General features: G+C 46.4%; 1 protein-coding gene across 1 annotated transcript in view; it reads left to right on the top strand.

Moving 5' to 3' along the window:
• The window catches only part of dqx1 (DEAQ box RNA-dependent ATPase 1), a 159,882-nt gene that overhangs the window by 76,794 nt on the left and 61,713 nt on the right, over window positions 1–21,375 (top strand). The window contains exon 5 of the mRNA XM_085975679.1: window positions 19,817–20,059. Coding sequence (XP_085831805.1) covers window positions 19,817–20,059 — 243 coding nt within the window. The remainder of the gene's footprint in view (window positions 1–19,816; window positions 20,060–21,375) is intronic.

Here is a 21,375-nt window from a genome sequence, read left to right as displayed (position 1 = left end):
TGATGGGAGGGTACGGAAGGCCAAGTGAGGGTGCGATTTATGGAGTGTTTGGGTGAAGTTGATGAGAGGAGGTGATTGTCAGGGTGGTAGTGTAAAGACAACAACAACTTGCACTTATGTAGCGCCTGTAACATAGTAAAATGTCCCAAGGTCCTTCACAGTAAGGGTAGCCAGTGGGAGCAAGGGGAGGGGACAATACAAGGCATCAGGAGATGGTAAGAAACTGGAGGGATAGAATAGCCATTGTGGGAACTAGAAGGGACAGGGGAGCAAGTGGATGCACTGGAAGAAAAGAGGCAATAATGGAGGTAAGCATCAGCATTTTTGGATATGGTAGGTGAGTAATTTGAGACATGACATCTAGTAACTGCTTGGGAGGAAAAAGGTGACTTTGGACCTATGGTTCCTAATGTTCTCTAGCACGGGAGTTTTTCTCCTGTCATGTCTGGGTCTGTTGTAGTTTAACTGATTAGAGATTGCTATGATTAGTCAACAACTCCATATCGCTGTATCATGCGACGACCAAGATGGTAGATGGCGAACTAGAAGGACCTTGGTCTTTCGTCATCTAACAATTCCTATGTTCCTATGACAAGTTGGTGAGAGGGAGAACAGTGACTACATTCCAAAAATTAATCTGTTGTCTAAAGTGTTTTGAAACATTTTGAATAGTGCTATGAAAGTGCAAGTAATATAATACACAATCGCAATAGAAGAACTGTGGGAATCAATCTCCAGCACACAAAAATTCCTCAAATAGAAAGGGGAAGAAAATCAAATAAGGAAGGCCAGGCGTGGGAGAGTGAGCTATGTGCACCTTTCTTCTGCATTTACACTTGCACAGTGCAGCCAGTCTTCGTGTGGGTGGATGCAAACTTAATCCAGACATTCAGCACATGGGTTGCACTGTCATGGCATCTTTTCGGGGAAGCAGATAAATATTTGAAGCGGAGAAAGTTTTGCGGATATTGGAAGAGAACAGGGCAGTGGGATTTGTTTTGGCGAAATGTCGGCAAAGACTCGTTCTATGCTGTATACTTCTATGGTTCTGACCAATGCTGTTGCTGCTCCATTCTGCAGCCATTTCGATTGCCTTGTGTTCTACCTGGCTGCACCTGGAAGTTACTGCTGTTGCTCCAGTAAGTTATTTTTTTATTAAACAAACGGCAAAAAGCAACGCTACGCGACATCAGTGCATGCACAGCCAGCCACGTGCAGCCGCTGGTTGTCGTCGTGATAGTGTGCCACGATGCAACAATGAATGACTCAATGGCCCAGAAATTCGGGTCGGGCTTCCCGCAGGTGCAAGGCTCCGACCTGCACTTACCTAGCGCGCCGGCCGTTGTGCTGTGGGCCCGCGTGGGATTCCGATCCTTGGCCTGCTCCAACTGCCGGCGCGCAGTGCTTGCGTATCCCAGGGGTGCAGTTAGTTTGAAGCGTCCCCTGGGATCACGTGGACCATGGAGAGCCAATGGTAGCAGGGAAATGCCCATTCATAAAATTGACAGGAAGAGCTGTCAAAACTATATAAATACTATAAACCCCAAAACATAACTAAAACTTCAAATACATTTTTAAAAAAGCATCACATTTTTAAAATAACTATACATAAAATAACTTTTAAACAATTTAAATTTTTGAAAAAAATAATGACATTTTCTAATGGGGCTAAAAATAAACTTACCTTTCTTTAAAGTATTTAAAAATAATAAACCTGTGGAAAAAAATGTTTTAATTTTAATTAATTCACCACTTACCTTGTTAAAAGCAGGCCTTGCGCCTGCTTTTTAAAAGTGTAACTGCTGGAGACTTACCCTTCTGGAGAAACCTGGAAAAAAAACGGAAGTTTCAGGTGTACGCGCTGCCTCTCCGGCGCATGCGTTCCACCTGTCAACCCCTTCCTTTAAGGGAAATTAAGATCCGGTTTCCCGCGCTTGCACAGTGCATGCACGAAACCGGCACTTTCGTTGGGCCCACGGGTGAGTACCCAGCGCGTACTCACCCGTGGGGACCTGAATTTCTGGGCCAATGTTTTCAAGGGGAGACTGGATAGGCACTTGAGGGAAATAAACTTGCAGGGCTACGGGGATAGAGCAGGGAAATGGGACTGACTGGATTGCTCTACAGAGAGCCGGCACGGACTCGGTGGCCTCCTTCTGCACCGTTATGACTCTATATGACTTGCGCTGAATCAGGAACAACACATTCACTGAAGCCATGTAGATTGTGTCGATTGGGCTTATACTCACTGGAGTTTAGAAGATTGAGAGGGGATCTAATCGAAACCTATAAAATTCTGTCAGGCCTGGACAGACTAGATGCAGGAAGGATGTTTCTGATGGCCGGGGAGTCCAGAACCAGGGGTCATAGTCTAAGGATAAGGGTAAGCCATTTAGGACTGAAATGAGGAGGAATTTCTTCTCCCAGAGAGTGGTGAACCTGTGGAATTCTCTGCCACAGAGGGCGGTGGAGGCCAGTTCATTAAGTATATTCAAGAAAGAGTTGGATATATTTCTTAAGGCTAAAGGGATCAACGGATATGGGGAGGAGGCAGGGACAGGGTACTGAATTTGGATGATCAGCCATGATCTCATTGAATGGCGGAGCAGGCTCGAAGGGCCGAATGGCCTACTCCTGCTCCTATCTTCTATGTTTCTATTACTAGACTAAGGAAGACCTAGTTTAAAAAAACAAGTCTTCGCAGGTGCCGAGTAGGTTTGTTTGGGGATTGCTGTCAGCAGCGGGAGACCTTACTGTGGTAAGTAGCGGCTTAGGATCAACATAAAAGCAACTCACCACTTCATTTACTGAGTGAAATGTACTTCCAAATTTGCTATTTTCGGTTTGAATTTTAATGACTATTTCAGCAAGTGATGACAGAGGACTGTTCCTGGAATTGTTGGCAATTGTTTGACAAAAGTAGTTGTTTGAATTTACTGACTGAAAATGGATGCATGCCGTAAACACACAATTATAGAAGTCAGTCAATTAACAAATCATCACATTTTGTTTGTAAAATAAATTATTGTTTAATGTGTATTTATATAGAATTGCTAAGAGTGACTGCAGAGAAAGTAAGCACAGACTTGTAGTAAGCCGAGATCGCGATTGGGGTACAGTTTTGTCAACAACTGGGCTTGATAGGGTAACATTTGGGAACAGTGCTGGAAAATTCCATTTTTGTTACTTATTTCTCTTGTTATGTTCAGCTTCCTATTTGACTCTGAACTGAGCTTCCAATCCCATATCCTCTCCATCACAACGTTCGCCCACTTCCGTAACATTGCCCGTTTCCTTCCCTACCTCAGCTCATCTGCTGCTGAAACTCTTGTCCATGCATTTGTTATCTCCGGATTCAACTGTTCCAATGCTGTCCTGGCCAGCCTCCCATCTTTCACCCTCCCTAAACTACAGCTCATCCAAGTCCCACTCACCCGGCAAGCCTGTCCTCGCTGACTTGCCTCAAAGCCCTCCATGCAACTGCCCTCCTTTCTCTGTAACCTCCTTCAGCCCTACAACTCCGAGAACTCTCTGTTCCTCCAAATCTGGACTCTTGCGCATCCCCCACTCTCTTCACCCCACCATTGGCGGCTGTGCCTTCAGCCGTCCAGGCCCTAAGTTCAGGAATTCCCTCGCTAAACATCTCTGTCTCTTACCTCCTTTAAGAACATAAGAAATAGGAGCAGGAGTAGGCCATTTGGCCCCTCGAGCCTGCTCCGCCATTCAATAAGATCATGGTTGATCTACCTCAACTCCACTTTCCTGCACTATCCCCATATCCCTTGATTCCGTTAATATCCAAAAATCTATCGATCTCTGTCTTGAATACACTCAACGACTGAGCCTCCACAGCCCTCTGGGATAGAGAATTCCAAAGATTCACCACCCTCTGAATGAAGAAATTTCTCCTCATCTCAGTCCTAAATGGCCGACCCCTTATTCTGAGACTGTGACCCCTGGTTCTTAACATCTTCCCTGCATCTACCCTGCCAAGCTCTAAGAATTTTTGTATGTTCAATGAGATCACCTCTCATTCTTCTAAACTCTAGAGAATATAGGCCTAGTCTACTTAATCTCTCCTCATAGGACAATTTTCCCATCCCAGGAATCATCTGGTGAACCTTCATTGCACTCCCTCTATGGCAAGTATATCCTTCCTTAGAGGTAAGGAGACCAAAACTGTACACAATACTCCAGGTGTGGTCTCACCAGGGCCCTATTATAATTGCAGTAAGTCATCTTTACTCTTATACTCAAATCCTCTTATAATTGCTTGCTGTACCTGCATGTTAACTTTGTGATTCGTGTACAAGGACACCCAGGTCCCTCTGTACACCAACATTTCCCAATTTCTCACCATTTAAAAAATACTCTGCTTTTCTGTTTTTCCTACCAAAATGGATAACTTCACATTTCTCCACATTATATTCCATTTGCCATGTTCTTGCCCATCACTTAGCCTGTCTATATCCCCTTGAAGCCTCTGCATCCTCCTCACAATTTACATTCCCACCTAGCTTTGTATCATCAGCAAACTTGGATATATTACATTTGGTCCCCCCATCCAAAACATTGATGTAGATTGTGAATAGCTGAGGGCCAAGCACTGATCCTTGCGGTACCCCACTAGTTACAGCCTGCCAAACCAAAAATGACCCGTTTTATTCCTACTCTCTGTTTTCTGTCCGTTAACCAATCCTCAATCCATGCTAGTATATTACCCCCAATCCCATGAGCCCTAATTTTGTTTAATAACCTCTTGTGTGACACCTTATTGAATGCCTTCTGAAAATCCAAATACACCACATCCACTGGTTCCCCCTTATCTATTCTGCTAGTTACAACCTCAAAAAACTGTATTCGTCAAACACGATTTCCCTTTCATAAATTCGTGTTGACGCTGCCCAATCCTAATATTATTTTCTAAGTGCCCTGTTACCCACGTCCTTAATAATAGATTCTTGCATTTTCCCGTGTACTGATGTCAGGCTAACTGCTTTATGGTGATGGTGTGGGAGGTGTTAACCTGGCGCATCATGTGGCAGCCAGGGTGTTCAGTGTTGTGAAGTAAATCTGGCCATGATGATACCATCACTGGCCTCCCGGGCAGCAATGTTGTTGGGTGCTGATGTCCTGTGCAGCATCAGGTGATTGTGGAGAAGGTTGGTATTGTTGTTGGTGTGCCTGGTGATGTTGGTGTTGGGGCTGATCGTGGAGGGATTTAGTGGGCCATGGTGACTGCAGAGAAGGTCAATGATGTTGCTAGAATAGATGGCAGCTGAAGTTGAGCTGATAGAAGCGATCTGTCAATGGTGAGAGAGCTTGCTCCAAGGAGGTGACAGTGGATAGAAAGTTTACCCCAAGCACTTCCAAACTGCATACAGCTCAAAAGTGTCTTCCAACTCCTGAAGGCTCAGGCTTCTGACATTGGAAAGTGACCAGCTGTGAAATGGTAGCTTTCATACCACTTTTGCAGCTGTCACTTATTCACAGCAATGGGGAGACATAGAGAACCCGACCTGACGTGAACCCCGTTAAAAATGTGATAAAATAGAAAAAGGCTGGCAAAATAGTAGTAAACAAGCACTTAACAAGCAGTTAAGTATCTTAATTACCTCCCCCGCCGCTTGGTGTCAGGTCTGTTCTGAAATCCACTTTGGAAACTTACATGGAGGTGGTTTCGCTGCGGGTTCCCAACCCGCTGTCCCATCGGGGTAGATTTTCATTGACCCGTGAGGCGGGGTTTCAGGCGTGTTGGGGGGGGGGGGAAATCCCGAATTCGGGGGTCCCGACACAATCCCGCCCAAAATCCGCCTCCACGTAAGTTTCACAGGAGGCGGGTACCTGCCCCGCACTGGGACCTGCCGACCCGAGGCGGGAAGGGATTAGTGCCAATTAACTGCCTGTTAACAGGTAGTTAACAGGCAGTTTTTAGCCTAATCCCTATTTTGAGGGGTGTCGTGTGGGATTCCCGACGGCTCCAAACCACGCCAGGTTAGAGCAGTTGGGCCGTCGGGTTGAAGGACTTGGAGGGATTGCGATGTTGGTGTTCAGGTGAGTGATGGGTGCATGTGTGTTTGGTGTGTCTAAAGTGTGTAAAGAAGTTTAAATTACCTGTACTTACCTTAACAGCCTTTCTTCCTCTAGGTTTTGGGAGTCCATCACTCAGCCGGAACTGAAAGCTGAACGGCTGCGATCTGTCAAAAGTGACAGCCTTCAGCTTTCATTGCTGGTGACAGTTCTAACTGAGTCTGCGTAGAAGGACTCAGGTTAGAAATCAGACTGTCAGTGTTTGACAGCTTCAAACAGCTGTGAAACACTGATATTTCATCTGTCAAAAACTCTTGACAGATGAAATTTCAGTCTGTGACGTCACCTGTTGCCGGGTGGCCCTTAATTGGCCTGCCGAGCCCGCTGGGCGGACTCAACAAGGTCAATCAAGGGAAAATCGCGCAGATTGGCCGGACGTCGATGTAGGCGGGACTAAAACACGAAAGTTGAAGTCCCGCCTCCTTCCCGACAGCTTGAGGAAAATCTACCCCATCATTTCAATTTTGACAGCGGACCCGCCTCCAAACCCGCACTCTTGAGCGCCGGCAAAACTCAGCCCAAAGTATTTGTTTAATTTCTTTGCCATTTCCTTATTCCCCATTATAATTTCTCCTGTCTCAGCCTGTGAGGAACCCACATTTACTTTCGCTAATCTTTTCCTTTTTACATACCTATAGAAGCTTTTACAGTGTGTTTTTATGTCTCTCGCTAGTTCACTCTCATTCTATTTTTCCTTTCTTTGTCAATTTCTTGGTCCTCCTTTGCTGAATTCTAAGGTCCTCCCAATCCTCAGGCTTACTATTTTTGGTAACATTATCAGACACTTCCTTTGATCTAATACTATCTTTAACTTCTCTTGTTAGCCACGGTTGGACCACTTTTCCTGTGGGGTTTTTGTGCTTTAAAGGAATGTATATTTGTTTGTCCACTGTCATACCTTTTAATGTAGTTTCCCAATCTACCTTCGCCAACTCGCCCCGCATACCTACGTAGTTTGCTTTGTTTAGATTTAAGACACTAATTTCGGATTTAACTAAATCACTTTCAAACTCAGTATAAAATTCTATCATATTATGGTCACTCTTCCCTAAAGGCCCCTTTACTACAAGGTTATTAATTAACCCTTTTTCGTTGCACAATACTAGATCTAAAATAGCTTGTTCCCCAGTTGGTTCCTCAACATACTGATCTAGAAAACTATCTTGCATAAGACCCGCTTTAAAACTTGCGTCTCTGACCAGGCTTTTAGTCACCTGTCCTAATATCTCCTTATATGGTCAGCCTCCGATCTATCTTTTCTTTCCAGTTTTGAAGAAGGGTTCGACCCGAAACGTCAACTCAGATTTCTGTCCACGGATGTTGCCTGACCTGCTGAGTTTTTCCAGCATTTTCTGTTGTTATTTTGTCTGATTAAACTTCTGTGAAGTGTCTGGGGTAGTTTTCTTAAGTTAAAGGCGCTATATGAAGTTGTTATTGTACTTCAATCCTTCCTCCCTCCCTCCCCCCCCACAATCTTTTTTAATCTTTCTGCATAATTACATCACTTTTCAAGTCAAATACAAAAACATTTTGCATTTATTTAGTGCTTTTTATGTATTTTTTAAAAAGTTGCATGGTACTTCCAGGATAGGCATTAGGTAAACAGGTGCTGAGGTAGGAAGGGAGAAATTAGGAGAAGTGCCCAAAAGCTTGGCTGAAGAATTGGGTTTTAAGAAGTTATTTAAAGGAGGAAAGAAAGGCGGAGAGGTTTAGGGAGGGAAGTCCAGAAAGTAGAACCCAGGTAGCTGAAGTTTGTATCAGCAGTGGTGGGAAAAGGGAAGCGTAGAGTGCACGAGAGGTTGGATTCAGAGAAAATGATGGCGTATAAAAGCAGGGAAGTCTTGCTTCAGTTATACAGGGTACTGGTGAGGCCACACCTGGAATACTGTGTACAGTTTTGGTTTCAATATTTAAGAAAAGATATACTTGCTCTCGAGGCAGTTCAGAGAAGGTTCACTCGGTTGATTCTGGAGATGAGGGGGTTGACTTATGAGGAAAGGTTGAGTAGGTTGGGCCTCTACTCATTGGAATTCAGAAGAATGAGAGGCGATCTTATCGAAACATATAAGATTGTGAGGGGGCTTGATCGGGTGGATGTGGGGAGGATGTTTCCACTGATGGGTGAGACTAGAACTAGGGGGCATAATCTTAGAATAAGGGGCTGCCCTTTCAAAACTGAGATGAGGAGAAATTTCTTCACTCAGGGTAGTAAATCTATGGAATTTGCTACCCCAGAGAGCTGTGGAAGCTGCAACATTAAATAAATTTAAAACGGAGATAGACAGTTTCCTAGCTGATAAGGGAATAAGGGGTTACGGGGAGAGGGCAGGGAAGTGGACGTGAGTCTAGGTTCGGATCAGCCATGATCCTATTGAATGGCGGAACAGGCCCGAGGGGCCGTATGGCCTACTCCTGCTCCTACTTCTTATGTTCTTATGTAAAATGGTTGGGGCATGAAGGGCAGGAGAAGATGAGTTGGAGCTGGGCCATAGAGGGCTTTAAAGATGAGGATAAGGATTTTAAATTCGGTGTTTCCAGAACAGGAGCTAATGTTGCTGAACGACAGCAGCAGTGATGGGCAAGCGGGACTTAGTGCCGCATCGCTTATGTGCAGCAGAGTTTTGGAGAAGTCGGAATTGATGGCTGGTGGAGGGTGAGAGGACATCAAGGAGAGCATTGGATGAGTTGAGTCTGGAGGTGACAGAGGCATGTGTAATGGTTACAATGCAGAGGGGCTCGGGTAGGAGCAGGGGGTGTAATATTGCAGAGGCGGAGGTAAGTGGCCTTTTTGATGGTACGGGCATGAAGTCTGAAGCTCAGCTGAGGGTCAAACATGAAGCTGCGTTGCGAACTGCTTGAGAGAGTGGTTGTGGGAGGGGAACAGAATTCACGGCAGAGCCGAAGATGATGCCGTTAGTTTCCCAATGTTGAACCAGAGGAAATTATAATTCATGTAAGACTTGATATCGGAGAAGCAGTCAGACAGCACAGAGGCAGGCGGGGCAGGGCGGGGTACAGAGATGGAGCTGGGTGTCATCAGCGTAGGTGTGAAAGCTTTCCTGCCTTCCTTCTTCTTAGATAGTCCCTCGGAACCGAGGATGACTTGCTTCCACATTAAAAATGAGTTCTCAGGTGACTGATGAGTCCAATGCGGGACCTACAGTCTCTGTCACAGGTGGGGCAGACGGTGGTTGAACGGGTGGGTGGGGTGCTTAGGTTGACTTGCGCTGCCTGCGCTTGGCTTCCGCTTGCTCCCGGCGAAGAGACTCGAGGTGTTTGGCGCCTTCCCAGATGCTTCTCCTCCACTTTGTGCTGTCTTGGGCCAGGGATTCCCAGGTGTCGATGGGGATGTTGCACTTTTTCAAGGAGGCTTTGAGGGTGTCCTTGAAGCGTTTCCTCTGCCCACCTGGGGCTCTCTTGCCGTGCCGGAGCTCCGAGTAGAGCGCTTGTTTTGGGAGCCTCGTATCGGGCATGCGGACAATGTGACCCGTCCATCTGATCTGATCGAGCGTGGTCAAAGCTTCGATGCTGGGGATGTTGGCCTGAGCAAGAACACTGACGTTGGTGCGCCTATCCTGCCAATGGATTTGCAGGATCTTGCGGAGGCAGCGTTGGTGGTACCTCTCCAGTGCTTTGAGGTGCCTGCTGTACATGGTCCATGTCTCTGAGGCATACAGCAGGGCGGGTATCACTGCTGCTCTGTAGACCATGAGCTTCGTGCCGGGTTTGAGGTCCTGGTCTTCAAACACTCTCTTCCTCAGGTGATGGAAGGCTGCACTGGCACACTGAAGGCAGTGTTGGACTTCGTCGCCGACATCTGCCCTTTTTGACAGTAGGCTCCCGAGGTATGGAAAGTGGTCCACGTTGTCCAAGGCCTCGTCATGGATTTTGATAATCGGGAGGCAGTACTGTGTGGCGGTGGCAGGTTGGTAGAGGATCTTTGTCTTACGGATGTTTAGTGTAAGGCCCATGATCTCGTACGCTTCGGTGAAAGTGTTGACGATGGTTTGGTGTTCGATCTCCGAGTGAGCGCCGACGCAAGCGTCGTCTGCATACTGTAATTCGACGACAGAGGATGGGACAACCTTGGATCTGGACTGGAGGCGACGGAGGTTGACCAGTTTCCCGTTTGTTCTATAAATTAGTTCCACTCCAGTGGGGAGCTTACTGAGGGTGAGCTGGAGCATTGCAGCAAGGAAGATCGAGAAGAGCGTTGGTGCGATGACACAGCCTTGTTTGACCCCAGTTCGTACGTGAATTGGGTCTGTGGTGGAACCGTTGGTCAGGATCACGGCTTGCATGTCGTCGTGAAGCAGGCGTAGGATGGTGACAAACTTTTGAGGGCAGCCGAATTTGAGGAGAACACTCCATAATCCCTCACAGTTGACGCGTCTCAGAGACTCTCTTTAGCAGTATAAACGAGCGACTCATGACTCTTCAGCTCACCCTAGCCTGGAACCAGTGCGCTACGGTCATCAGTGCGTGCGCCCCAACACTGGAAGCCACAGACGAGACCAAAGAGGAATTCTACTCCAGCCTCGAACAATCCCTGTCCCGAGTCCCAACGGGCGACAAGCTGATCCTCCTTGGCGACTTTAACGCCAGAGTTGGAAAGGACACAGACCTCTGGGGAGGTGTGATCGGCAGAGAGGGGGTAGGGAAAGATAACTCCAACGGTACCCTCCTCCTGTCGAAATGCTTAGAACATGGCCTTGTCATAACCAACACCTTGTTCTATCAGAGAGACAAGTACAAGGCTTCATGGCAGCACCCTCGCTCCAAGCACTGGCATCTGCTGGACTACGTCATCGTCCGAGCGAGGGACCGCAAGGATGTCCGCATCACCCGCGCTATGACAGGAGCTGACGACTGCTGGACAGACCACCGCCTAATCCGCTCTGTCACCTCCATCAATGTAGCCCCAAAACAGCGGCGGCAACAGAAACAATGCCGCAGGAAAATTAACACTGGAGCACTCAAATAAGAAAGCCTTATTCAGCCTGCGCCTCACAAACAACCTGACAACTCCCAGTGATGTAGAGACACAAAGTGTCCACAGCGCCTGGTCTGCACTCAAGGCCTCCATAATCAGCACCTGTGAAGAGACGCTCAGTCACTCGACCAGGAAACGCCAAGACTGGTTTGACGAGAATGACCATGAGATCCAGGAGCTAATAAGCCGCAAGCGCAAGGCATTCCTGATCTGGAAACAGCAACAGAACTCGAGAGCAAGAAAGCAGCTCTACAGAAGCCTGAAGGCCGAGGTCCAACAAAAAACCTGCGACCTAAAGAACAGATGGTGGGTGGAGAAAGCGCAGGAGACCCAGCAGCTAGCCGACAACCACGACATGCGTGGATTCTTTAGCGCAGTCAAGACCATCTACGGCCCAAGCACCCAAGGCCCTACCCCACTGTGGGCCAAGAACGGAGAGGTACTCATCAAGGACAGAGAGGCAGTCAGTGCCTGCTGGAAGGAGCACTTCGAAGATCTCCTTAACCACGACTCTGTCATCGACGCGAGTGTCAACTCCATCCCACAGCATGCTACCCGTCACCATCTTAGCACAACCCCAGCCTGGCATGAGGTTGAAAAGGCCATCCGACAACTGAAGAACAACAAGGCCTCTGGAGCAGATGGAATTCTCGCCGAGGCACTAAAGCATAGCGGAGAAGCATTACTGGCGCGAATTCATGAACTCATTTCTCTTATCTGGAAGGAGGAGAGCATGCCAGGGGATCTCGGAGACGCCGTAATTGTGACCATCTTCAAGAAAGGTGACAAGTCTGATTGCGGTAATTACAGAGGAGTTTCCCTGCTGTCTGCCACAGGGAAAGACATCGCAAGAATCCTCCTCAATCGCCTTCTCCCAGTGGCCGAAGAGCTCCTCCCAGAGTCGCAATGCGGATTCCGCCCACTAAGGGGCACAGTGGACATGATCTTCACCGTACGTCAATTAGAAGAGAAATGCAGGGAACAGTGCCAACCACTGTACATGGCCTTCTTTGATCTCACAAAGGCCTTCGACACTGTCAACTCCTTCCTTACCTGTGGATGATGTTACTGATGGGCAACGAACGTTCCCTCTAAGCGACACGACCCCACAGCTCTGCTGGTCCCACGCAGCCCGGAACCGGCTTTTTCAATGTTAAGTTTTGCGCCGTGAGTGGCCACGCAGCCCCAAAAAATAAAGTAGGGGGAATATTGCTGATGGGCATGATGTAATGAGGAAGAAGACAAGGATAAATCCTTGGGAGACTCCAGAATTGACTGGACAGAGGAGTAGCCATTTCTGGAGATGCACTAGATACTTTCAGACAGGCAGGAATAGAACCATGAAAGGGCAGTTGCATGGATGTAGACAACATAGGCACGAGGCTTTGGAGAAGGATGGCATTGTTAACCGTGTGGAACACTGCAAAGAGGATAAGGAGGGATAATGCAGCATGGTCACACTTCCAGAGGATGTTGTTTGTAACTTTGACTAGGGCCATCGGTGCTGTATTGTGCTATTGTGGCTGAGTTTCAGAATGAACTGCTCGTTAGCTGCTCGTTGCATTGATCCATGTCCAACATAATGTTTTCACCCCTCTTTCCCATGTTTTTCACATCCAGATTCTGTTGCTCACATTGCAAGTTTAAAATTGGGCGGGGTACTGTCAAAATGATTCAGCGCTTCATGCATTAGTTTGTCTATGGAAAGGACGTGGCTTTTATAAAAATGTAAAATAGTTTGACAGCTTGAAAATTCTTTGTACAATGAACCTTTATAGGACTTGTATACACTTTAAGGAAATAAGCCTTATTTGAACAAGGAGTGTCAATATTTGCACACTATATTGTGAATTGCTGTTGAACTAGAGTGCAGTGGAGTAACATGGCATTAACCCGATCCACCTTTGCTGCAGCACTGTAACAGCCTGCAGCCCGTGTCCTAACTTGCACCAAGTCCTGTTCACCCATCACCCCTGTGCTCACTGATCTGCATTGGCTCCTGGTTAAGCAACGCCTCGATTTTAAAATTCTCACTCTTGTTTTCAAATCCCTCCATTGCCTCGTCCCTCCCTATCTCTGTAATCTCCTCCAGCCCTAGAACCCATTGAGATCTCTGCGCTCCTCCCATTCTGGCCTCTTGTACATCCCTGATTTTAATCGCTCCACCATTGACGGCTGTGCCTTCAGCTGCCTGGGCCCTAAGCTCTGGAATTCCCTCCCTAAACCTCTCGGCCTCTCTCTTTCCTCCTTTAAGATGCTCCTTAAAACCAACCTCTCGGCCCTGATTTCTCCTTACGTAGCTCGGTGTCAAATTTTGTTTTAAAACGCTCCTATGAAGCGGAACGTTTTACTACATTAAAGGCGCTATATAAATACAAGTTATTGTTGTAAAGAAAGCATTACTCCAAATTGTGATAAGTAGTAAGGTTTGTGGACAGAAAATGCACACCATTTGCAAGATTTTTAATAAAATATTGATATGTTATCCACTAAGCCTCAGTATCACTGCTTTTTTTCAAGGTTGTCAATTTGAATATCTTTAATCCTTTTTACAGAATTTAACTGAAATGTTATCAATGGACATAAACCTCTCATCCAACCTTGATCTTAGACATCACTCCCAGATCTCTCTACCTCTCTTTCCTCCTTTAAGACGCTCCTTAAAACCTACCTCTTTGACCAAGCTTTTGGTCACCTGCCCTGATTTCTCCTTATGTGGCTCGGTGTCAAATTCTGTTTGATAATCGCTCCTGTGAAGCGCCTTGCGACAGTTTACTACTTTAAAGGTGCTATATAAATACATGTTGTTGTTGTTGGTAAGAAGAACATAGATGGGAAAGATCTTTGCGCCCAACAAGCATACACCTACCTAGCTTCTCCCCATATCCTCCTAGCCGTACTTCAGAAACGCTTCTAACTGCCTTTCCTGGCAACCTGTTCCACAAATTCATTCATTACCGTTTGAGTGGAAAAAGTTCCACTAACTTCTCCTCTTCTGCCTCCCAATTTTTAACTTGGTTTTCCCCTATTTTTTGAATCCTTTAACATGAGAACAATTTTGTCAGTTCTCTTCATAATCTCGGTACAATACCTCATGTAAAATTTATTTCAACGTATTATGATGTGCATGGTCCATCTTAAGGGTGTCCCCTCCTCCACCTGGGGCTCCCAGCAGGTCCATTCATTTGACGGGCGGAAAGTCACAACTGCACGTCCGTGATTTCCAGGCGGCGTATTCCCTGCCGGTTGCCCCGTAGTTGTTTATATTGATTCGAGTGCCAGCTCTGGTGGGAGGTATTCCTGGAGGTTCCGTCACGTGACCTCCCATCTCCAGCCACCCCACCCAGTCAAACAGTCGTTTTTTTCCCCCGTCTCCAATATTCTCAGATCTAATAAACGAAAGTGTTCAAAGAAAATGAGGAGAAAAAAAACACTTTTTTTGTAATTCCCTTATGATTTTTTTCTTCTCCCGGGTTGCTCGCAACAGTGTCCAAGGATTAATACTGGACTCCTGGACAACCCTGGAGGGTCGGCACCCCTGATGTGGATCATCAGTTCAGGCTCTCTGTTTTTACAAACTCAAGAGTTATTTTACTTTGAACAAACAAGCTGAATCCAACAGCAGAATTGTCGTGGTTGAATTGATGATGATAAAGGGGGTCGTTTCTAAGCTGGGTTAGAATCCGTTTCCTACAGATGCGTATTAATTTTTAACTAATTTATTAATTTTTAAAATCTTATAAACTATGTGGTCCCACACGTGCAGGCTAGCTACTTTAGACTGTGACTGCATTGTTGGAGGCCACGCATGCAAAGGGAGCAAACCCTAAGTGATTTTGGGGAGGGGGGCAGGTAGGTATGTGGGGATAGGAAGGGTCTCGTCATGAAATTCCAGATATCAAGAGTGTGGGGCAGGCTTGATGGACCAGCTGCGCTTTCCCTGCCCGTCATTTTCGTATGTTCGTCTGTGGACCAGACTGCAAACAAAAGAAAGAGTTCATGCTGTGTTGATTATGGAATTGAGGAGTATAAAGCTACTGCAGTTGATCGTCTGCATCTATGGAGGACAATAGTTCTTGTGCTGAAACTCAGAACTACAATGGCACGGTACAGTCTAGATTCGCACGTCATCGATGGCCCTAATCAACGTTGCAAACAACATCCCCTGTAAGTGTAGCCTTGGAGACAGTGCAGAAGAGATTTACTAGAATGGTACCAGGGATGAGGGACTTCGGTTATGTGGAGAGACTAGAGAGGCTGGGGTTGTTCTCCTTAGAGCCGAGAAGGTTAAAAGGAGATTTGATAGAGGTGTTCAAAATCATGAATGGTTTTGATAGAGTAAATAAGGAGAAACTGTTTTCAGTGGCAGAAGGGTCAGCAACCAGAGGAGGCAGACTTGTGATTGGCAAGAGAACCTCAACCGACATGAGGAAACTTGTTTTTTTTAACACAGCAAGTTGTTGTGATCTGGAATGCACTGCCTGAAAGGGTGGTGGAAGCAGTTTCAGTAGAGAATTGGATGAATACTTGAAGGGAAAAAATTTACAGGGTTCTGGGGAAAGAACAGGGGAGTGGGACTAACTGGATAGCTCCACCAAAGAGCCGGCACAGGCACGATGGGCCGAACGGCCTCCTTCTGTGCTGTATCATTCTATGATTCCATGTCTTATGGATGTGTTTTCCATGTAGTATCTTTCAGAAAATCGACAGGGTTGAGTTGAGTGCACATTATACATGGTCTGCAGAACAAACCTGTTTAATCTGCAAAATGGCCTTTCCTCATTCCATACTTTGATCTTATCTGTTGTAGGTACAGGACATTGTTGTTTGGGGAAAAGAGAACATCCATCCCTCTGTGTGCTTTTAAGTAGAATTAATCTTGACTGTTTCAACATAGCTTGGGGAAAAAAAGGAAGAATAAATAAGCGGTAATGGATTGTTTGGAGTTGTTATATAGCGAGTAAACCTGCCAGGTAACCAGGAAGAAAGAAAAGGTTGTAAGTTGTTACGGTTGAAAGTTTGTTATATAATATTGTCAGCTGTGCATCAAAACTATGGAGGGAAGAGAGACAAAGTATTATTACGGATCCCTTTGGAATGTATTGGCTCAGAATTGGTGATGACTGCATGAAGCTGGTTCCTCAAACTGGTGTATGGTTTCTCCGATACTGGCAGCCAAGTAGTCCTTCCTCATGGGTCAGGCTAGACAGTGAGTGTCAACAAGTTCTTTGACCATAGGGACAGTATAGCTGGCTCTAATCCTGTCTGCACTGAACTGCCCTCGAAAGCACTGGCTACTAGATGGCAAGCAACTGCTAATAATATGGAAGCCAATTTCACTGCCTTTGGGGCTTCCCTGGCTGAAATTGGCTAGATTAACCCTGGGAATTTCCTAGTCTGTATGACCGAGTACCATATACGTACTGCCTGAAGGAAAGCCAGGGAACATCTCCCTCCTTGGTCATTTTTTTGAGGGTAACATGCCCTCTATCTGCGAGCAAGTTGCAAACCAATTATCTGATGATTGCACTGGGTTTGTTGCCAGCTCTCTGGTGCTGCTCACAGTAAAGACTGGTCGCATGTGCAGTGGCTTTTGCTGTCTTGCGAAATGGAACTTCGGGAGGAGGGAGTATGGCGATTGGTTCATATCTTCGCAGCTACCATTTAAGGAACCTATTTCATGAGTTACCTATGCTTTTAAATTGGGGAATTTATAGAACAACAGAAATTCCTTTCTTGCTATGTGTCCATCCCCCTCCATCCCCATTGCTGGATCACTTGCAATGCAGCGCTTGCCCAATATTAATCTGATCAGTAATAACTACTTTAATGTGCAGATTGTGCTCTGCAACGCTCCATATAGGAACAGGAGGAGGCCATTGAGCCCCTCGAGCCTGTTCCGCCATTCAGTGAGATCATGGCTGATCTGTGACCTAACTCCATATAACCGCCTTTCCCCCATACTCCTTAATACATTTGGTTAACAAAATCTATCAATCTCGGATTTCAAATTAACGATCTAGCATCAATTGCCGTTTGCGGAAGAGAGTTCCAAACTTATACCACCCTTTGTGTATAGAAGTGTTTCCTAGAAACATGGAAGATAGGAGCAGGAGTAGGCCATTCGGCCCCTCGAGCCTGTTCTGCCATTTGATGAGATCATAGCTGATCATCCAAATTCAGTACCCTGTCCCTGCTTTCTCCCCATATCCCTTGATCCCTTTAGCCTCAAGAAATATATCCAACTCCTTCTTGAATATATTTAATGAATTGGCCTCAACTGCCTTCTCTGGTAGAGAATTCCACAGGTTCACCACTCTCTGGGTGAAGAAATTCCTCCTCATCTCAGTTCTAAATGGCTTACCCCTTATCCTTAGACTGTGACCCCTGGTTCTGGACTCCCCCGCCATCGGGAACATCCTTCCTGCATCTAGTCTGTCTAGTCCTGTTAGAATTTTATAAGTTTCAATGAGACCCCCTCTCATTCTTCTAAACTCTAGCGAATATAAGCCCAATCAACCCAATCTCTCCTCATACGTCATTCCTGCCATCCCAGGTATCATCCCAGGTATCAGTCTGCACTCCCTCCATGGCAAGAACATCCTTCCTCAGATAAGGCGACCAAAACGGCGCACACTACTCAAGGTGTGGCCTCACCAAGGCCCTAACTTCACTCCTGAAGGGCCTGCCTCTAATTTTTAGGCTACATTTTTGGCAGTGCGTGACCTTGTCACATCAGGAGTTTGCGTTAATATAGTACCTTTTTAATCTGAAGAATGGCACAAGCTGCTTCACGGGGGTAAGGAAAAAGGGATACAGAGCCCAGCAAGGAGAGGTTAGGAGGGGTTTTGTGAAGGGTTTTTGAAAGAGGAACGAGATGGAGAGACTGAAAAAGGTTTAGGGAGGGAATTCCAGAGATTAGGACCCATGCAGTTTAAGGCTCTGAGCCAATGACGGAGTAAAAGAAGGGGAATGCTCAAGAGGCTGAAGACAGAGGAACACTGTTGGGGATGGGGGGTGGGGGGAGAGATAAGGCTATCAGAGATTGCAGAGAATGTGCGAGGCCATGGAGGGATGAGAATTTAAATTTAATGTGTTGGGGATGAGGATTCGATGTAGGTCAGTGAAGACGGGGTATTGGGTGTGCTGGATTTAGTACAGGGCTTGACGCATGTCGCAGAGCTTTGGACAAGCTTAACGATTTGAATCTGGCCTCATCTTACCGGGTGTTTTCTTAGTCCACCCTCAAAGATTGGCAAGGGATGTGGGGACATTTGCAAAAGATAGGAATATCCAGTTTGGATCACAAGTGGATACCATTGTTGCACCCCGGGTTATGCGATTGAATAAGTAGATATTGGGCAATCGCAGTCAATTCCGGCACGTAAGGGGTGTGGGATCCATTTATGGGAGTGACTGACGTCACTGAAGCAGAGGAGGTATCCAAGGCAGATCCTAAATTTTAAGAGTGACTTATTCACGTGCAAGTGAGCATTCTTGGGGTAAATACAGAAGATTGTGTGCGGATAGGGTCGAAGGTGGGGGGGTGGGGCGGAATTTGGTGGTGCAAAGGGTGACCGAAGGAAGGAGTTGACCTTGTGAAATGCTGAGCAAGATGCTCAGTGAGAGCAAAGGATGGGCCATTTCGGGATGCTGCTGTTAAGGAGGCAGCTATGAAACCATGATGGACATTCGGAGAATGCCGAGAGGCACAAAGGGCAGTCATGAACTTGTTTACGGGATAATTCAAGTTTGGGATGGTGATCGAAGAGAAGGTTTCATCGAATCATACAGCACAGAAGGAGGCCATTCGGCCCATCGTGCCTATGCTGGCTCTTTGAAAGATCTAGCCAATTAGATTGACTCCTCTTTCCCCAAAACCCCTATTATTTGTCCTTTTCAAGTATTTATCCAATTCCTTTTGAAAGTTACTATTGAATCTGCTTCCATCACACTTTCAGGCAGCGCGTTCCAGATCACCACAACTCGCTGCGTAAAACGATTTCTCCTCATTTCCCCCCTGGATTCTTTGCAAATTCTGTTAAATCCGTGTTGTCTCGTTACCGACCCTCCTGCCAGTGAAAATAGTATCTCCCTATCTACTTAGCAAAACCCCTCGAAATTTTGAACACCTCTATTAAATCGCCCCTTAACCTTCTCTGCTCCAAGGAGAACAAACCCGACGTCTCTAGTCTCTCCACAGAACGGAAGTCCCTCATTCTGGGAACGATTCTGATAAATCTCCCCTGCACCCTCCCCAGGGCCTTGACATCCTTCCTAAAGTGTGGTACCCAGAATTTGACACAATACTCCAGCTGAGGCCTAACCGGTGATTTACAAAGGTTTAGCATAACTTCCTTGCTTTTGCACTCTGTGCCTCTATTTATAAAGCCATGGATCCCGTTTGCCTTTTTTATAACAGCCTTCTCGGCATGCCCTGCCACCTTCAAAGATTTGTGTATGTGAACCCCCCAGGTCTCTCTCTTCCCGCACCCCCTTTAATAATGTGCCATTTAATTTATATTGCCTCTCCTCCTTTTTCATTCCAAAATGCATTACGTTGCTGAGGCGTTCTGAGGAGCAGTGATGGGAGCTGTCACCAACTGGTTACTGAAGACCGGTGAAGATGCTTTATTTCAATTTGCTGTCCGTTCATTTGAATGAGGCAGTTGTTTCGTGATGACCAGCAGGCAAGCTTTTATATCTCATTCTCATCTCTTCTTGTTTTTGCAGGAGATAACGGACTGCTGTAGAGCTGTACGGACAGAAGGGGGTGCTATCGGGTCTCAGTTGGGCGAGCTCGTTCCCATTCCCTTGCATTCGGGCGTAGGAAGCAATTTTCAAAAAATTTATGAAAATTGCAACCAGAGATTCAAAGATTACCGGAGGAAGATCATCATTGCAGACTCGTTAGCTGATTCTTCATTTGCTACTGATGTCACTTATGTAGTAGACTCTGGAATGGAACTGAAAAATGTAAGTGAATTCTATCTCTTACGATTTTCTTTTTCCATTAACGATAACATTTCTAATCCAAATTTTTATTTTTATTTTTTTATAAACACTCTTACTCTTCGACTTAAATATATGTTTACTGTCATAAATAGGAGACACATTTTTGCCTACTTTGAATCTTTTAACATTTGTGCCCGTTGAGACGGCATATTAGTGCTGAGGAATAAACCATTTACAGGGTCATTTTCACCGCACCCGGCCTGCAGGAAGCTGCTGCCATCGGGTCCACTACCCGTTTTACACCCTGCCCAATTTTTTGCTTTTCATTGGGAAAAATAGGTGCAACCCATCCCGTCGGATTGCCACCGCGCGGGTCAGGCAAAAATGACCCGCCTTCGTGTCCGAGTCTAACGTGTCAGGTTGGATACGAAGTGCTAGAAAGGAACTTTCCCCCTTAGAAAGGAACTTTTCCCCTTTAGTAGAGGGGTCAATAACCAGGGGGCATCAGAGAGACCTTGGTGTACATGTACATAGATCCCTGAAGGCAGCAGAACAGGTAGATAAGGTGGTTAAGAAGGCATATGGGATACTTGTCTTCATTAGCCGAGGCATAGAATATAAGAGCAGGGAGGTTATGATGGAACTGTACAAAACGCTAGTTAGGCCACAGCTGGAGTACTGTGTGCAGTTCTGGTCGCCACACTATAGGAGGGATGTGATTGCATTGGAGAGGGTGCAGAGGAGATTCACCAGGATGTTACCTGGGCTGGAGCGCTTCAGCTATGAAGAGAGACTGGACAGGCTGTGGTTGTTTTCCTTAGAGCAGAGAAGGCTGAGCGGGGACCTGATTGAGGTGTACAAAATTATAAGGGGCATAGATAGGGTAGATAGAAAGGAACTTTTCCCCTTCGTAGAGGGGTCAATAACCAGGGGGCATAGTTTCAAGGTAAGGGGCAGGAGGTTTAGAGGGGATTTGAGGAAAAACTTTTTCACCCAGAGGGTGGTTGGAATCTGGAACTCACTGCCTGAAAGGGTGGTAGAGGCAGGAACCCTCAACATTCAAGAAGCATTTAGATGAGCACTTGAAATGCCATAGCATACAAGGCTACGGACCAAGTGCTGGAAAATGGGATTAGAATAGACAGGGCTTGATGGCCGGCGCGGACACGATGGGCCGAAGGGCCTCTTTCTGTGCTGTGTAACTCTATCCCGAGTTAAGCTCGCTCTACTCTGCACCGACAGTGGGCAGCAGCCAGTGTTCCCTGTATTTCTGTTTGCCCCCCGCCCCGGTGGCCCCTGGTTTAAGGGGCTGAGCGGGCCATTCAAAATACCGGGTA

This window comes from Somniosus microcephalus, chromosome 2 (genome assembly GCF_052327205.1).
Source record: "Somniosus microcephalus isolate GS21.2 chromosome 2, FLI_Smic_1.0, whole genome shotgun sequence".
NCBI lineage: Eukaryota > Metazoa > Chordata > Chondrichthyes > Squaliformes > Somniosidae > Somniosus > Somniosus microcephalus.
Note: the sequence above shows the minus strand (reverse complement) of the source record. Positions and strands in the feature narration are given on the sequence as shown.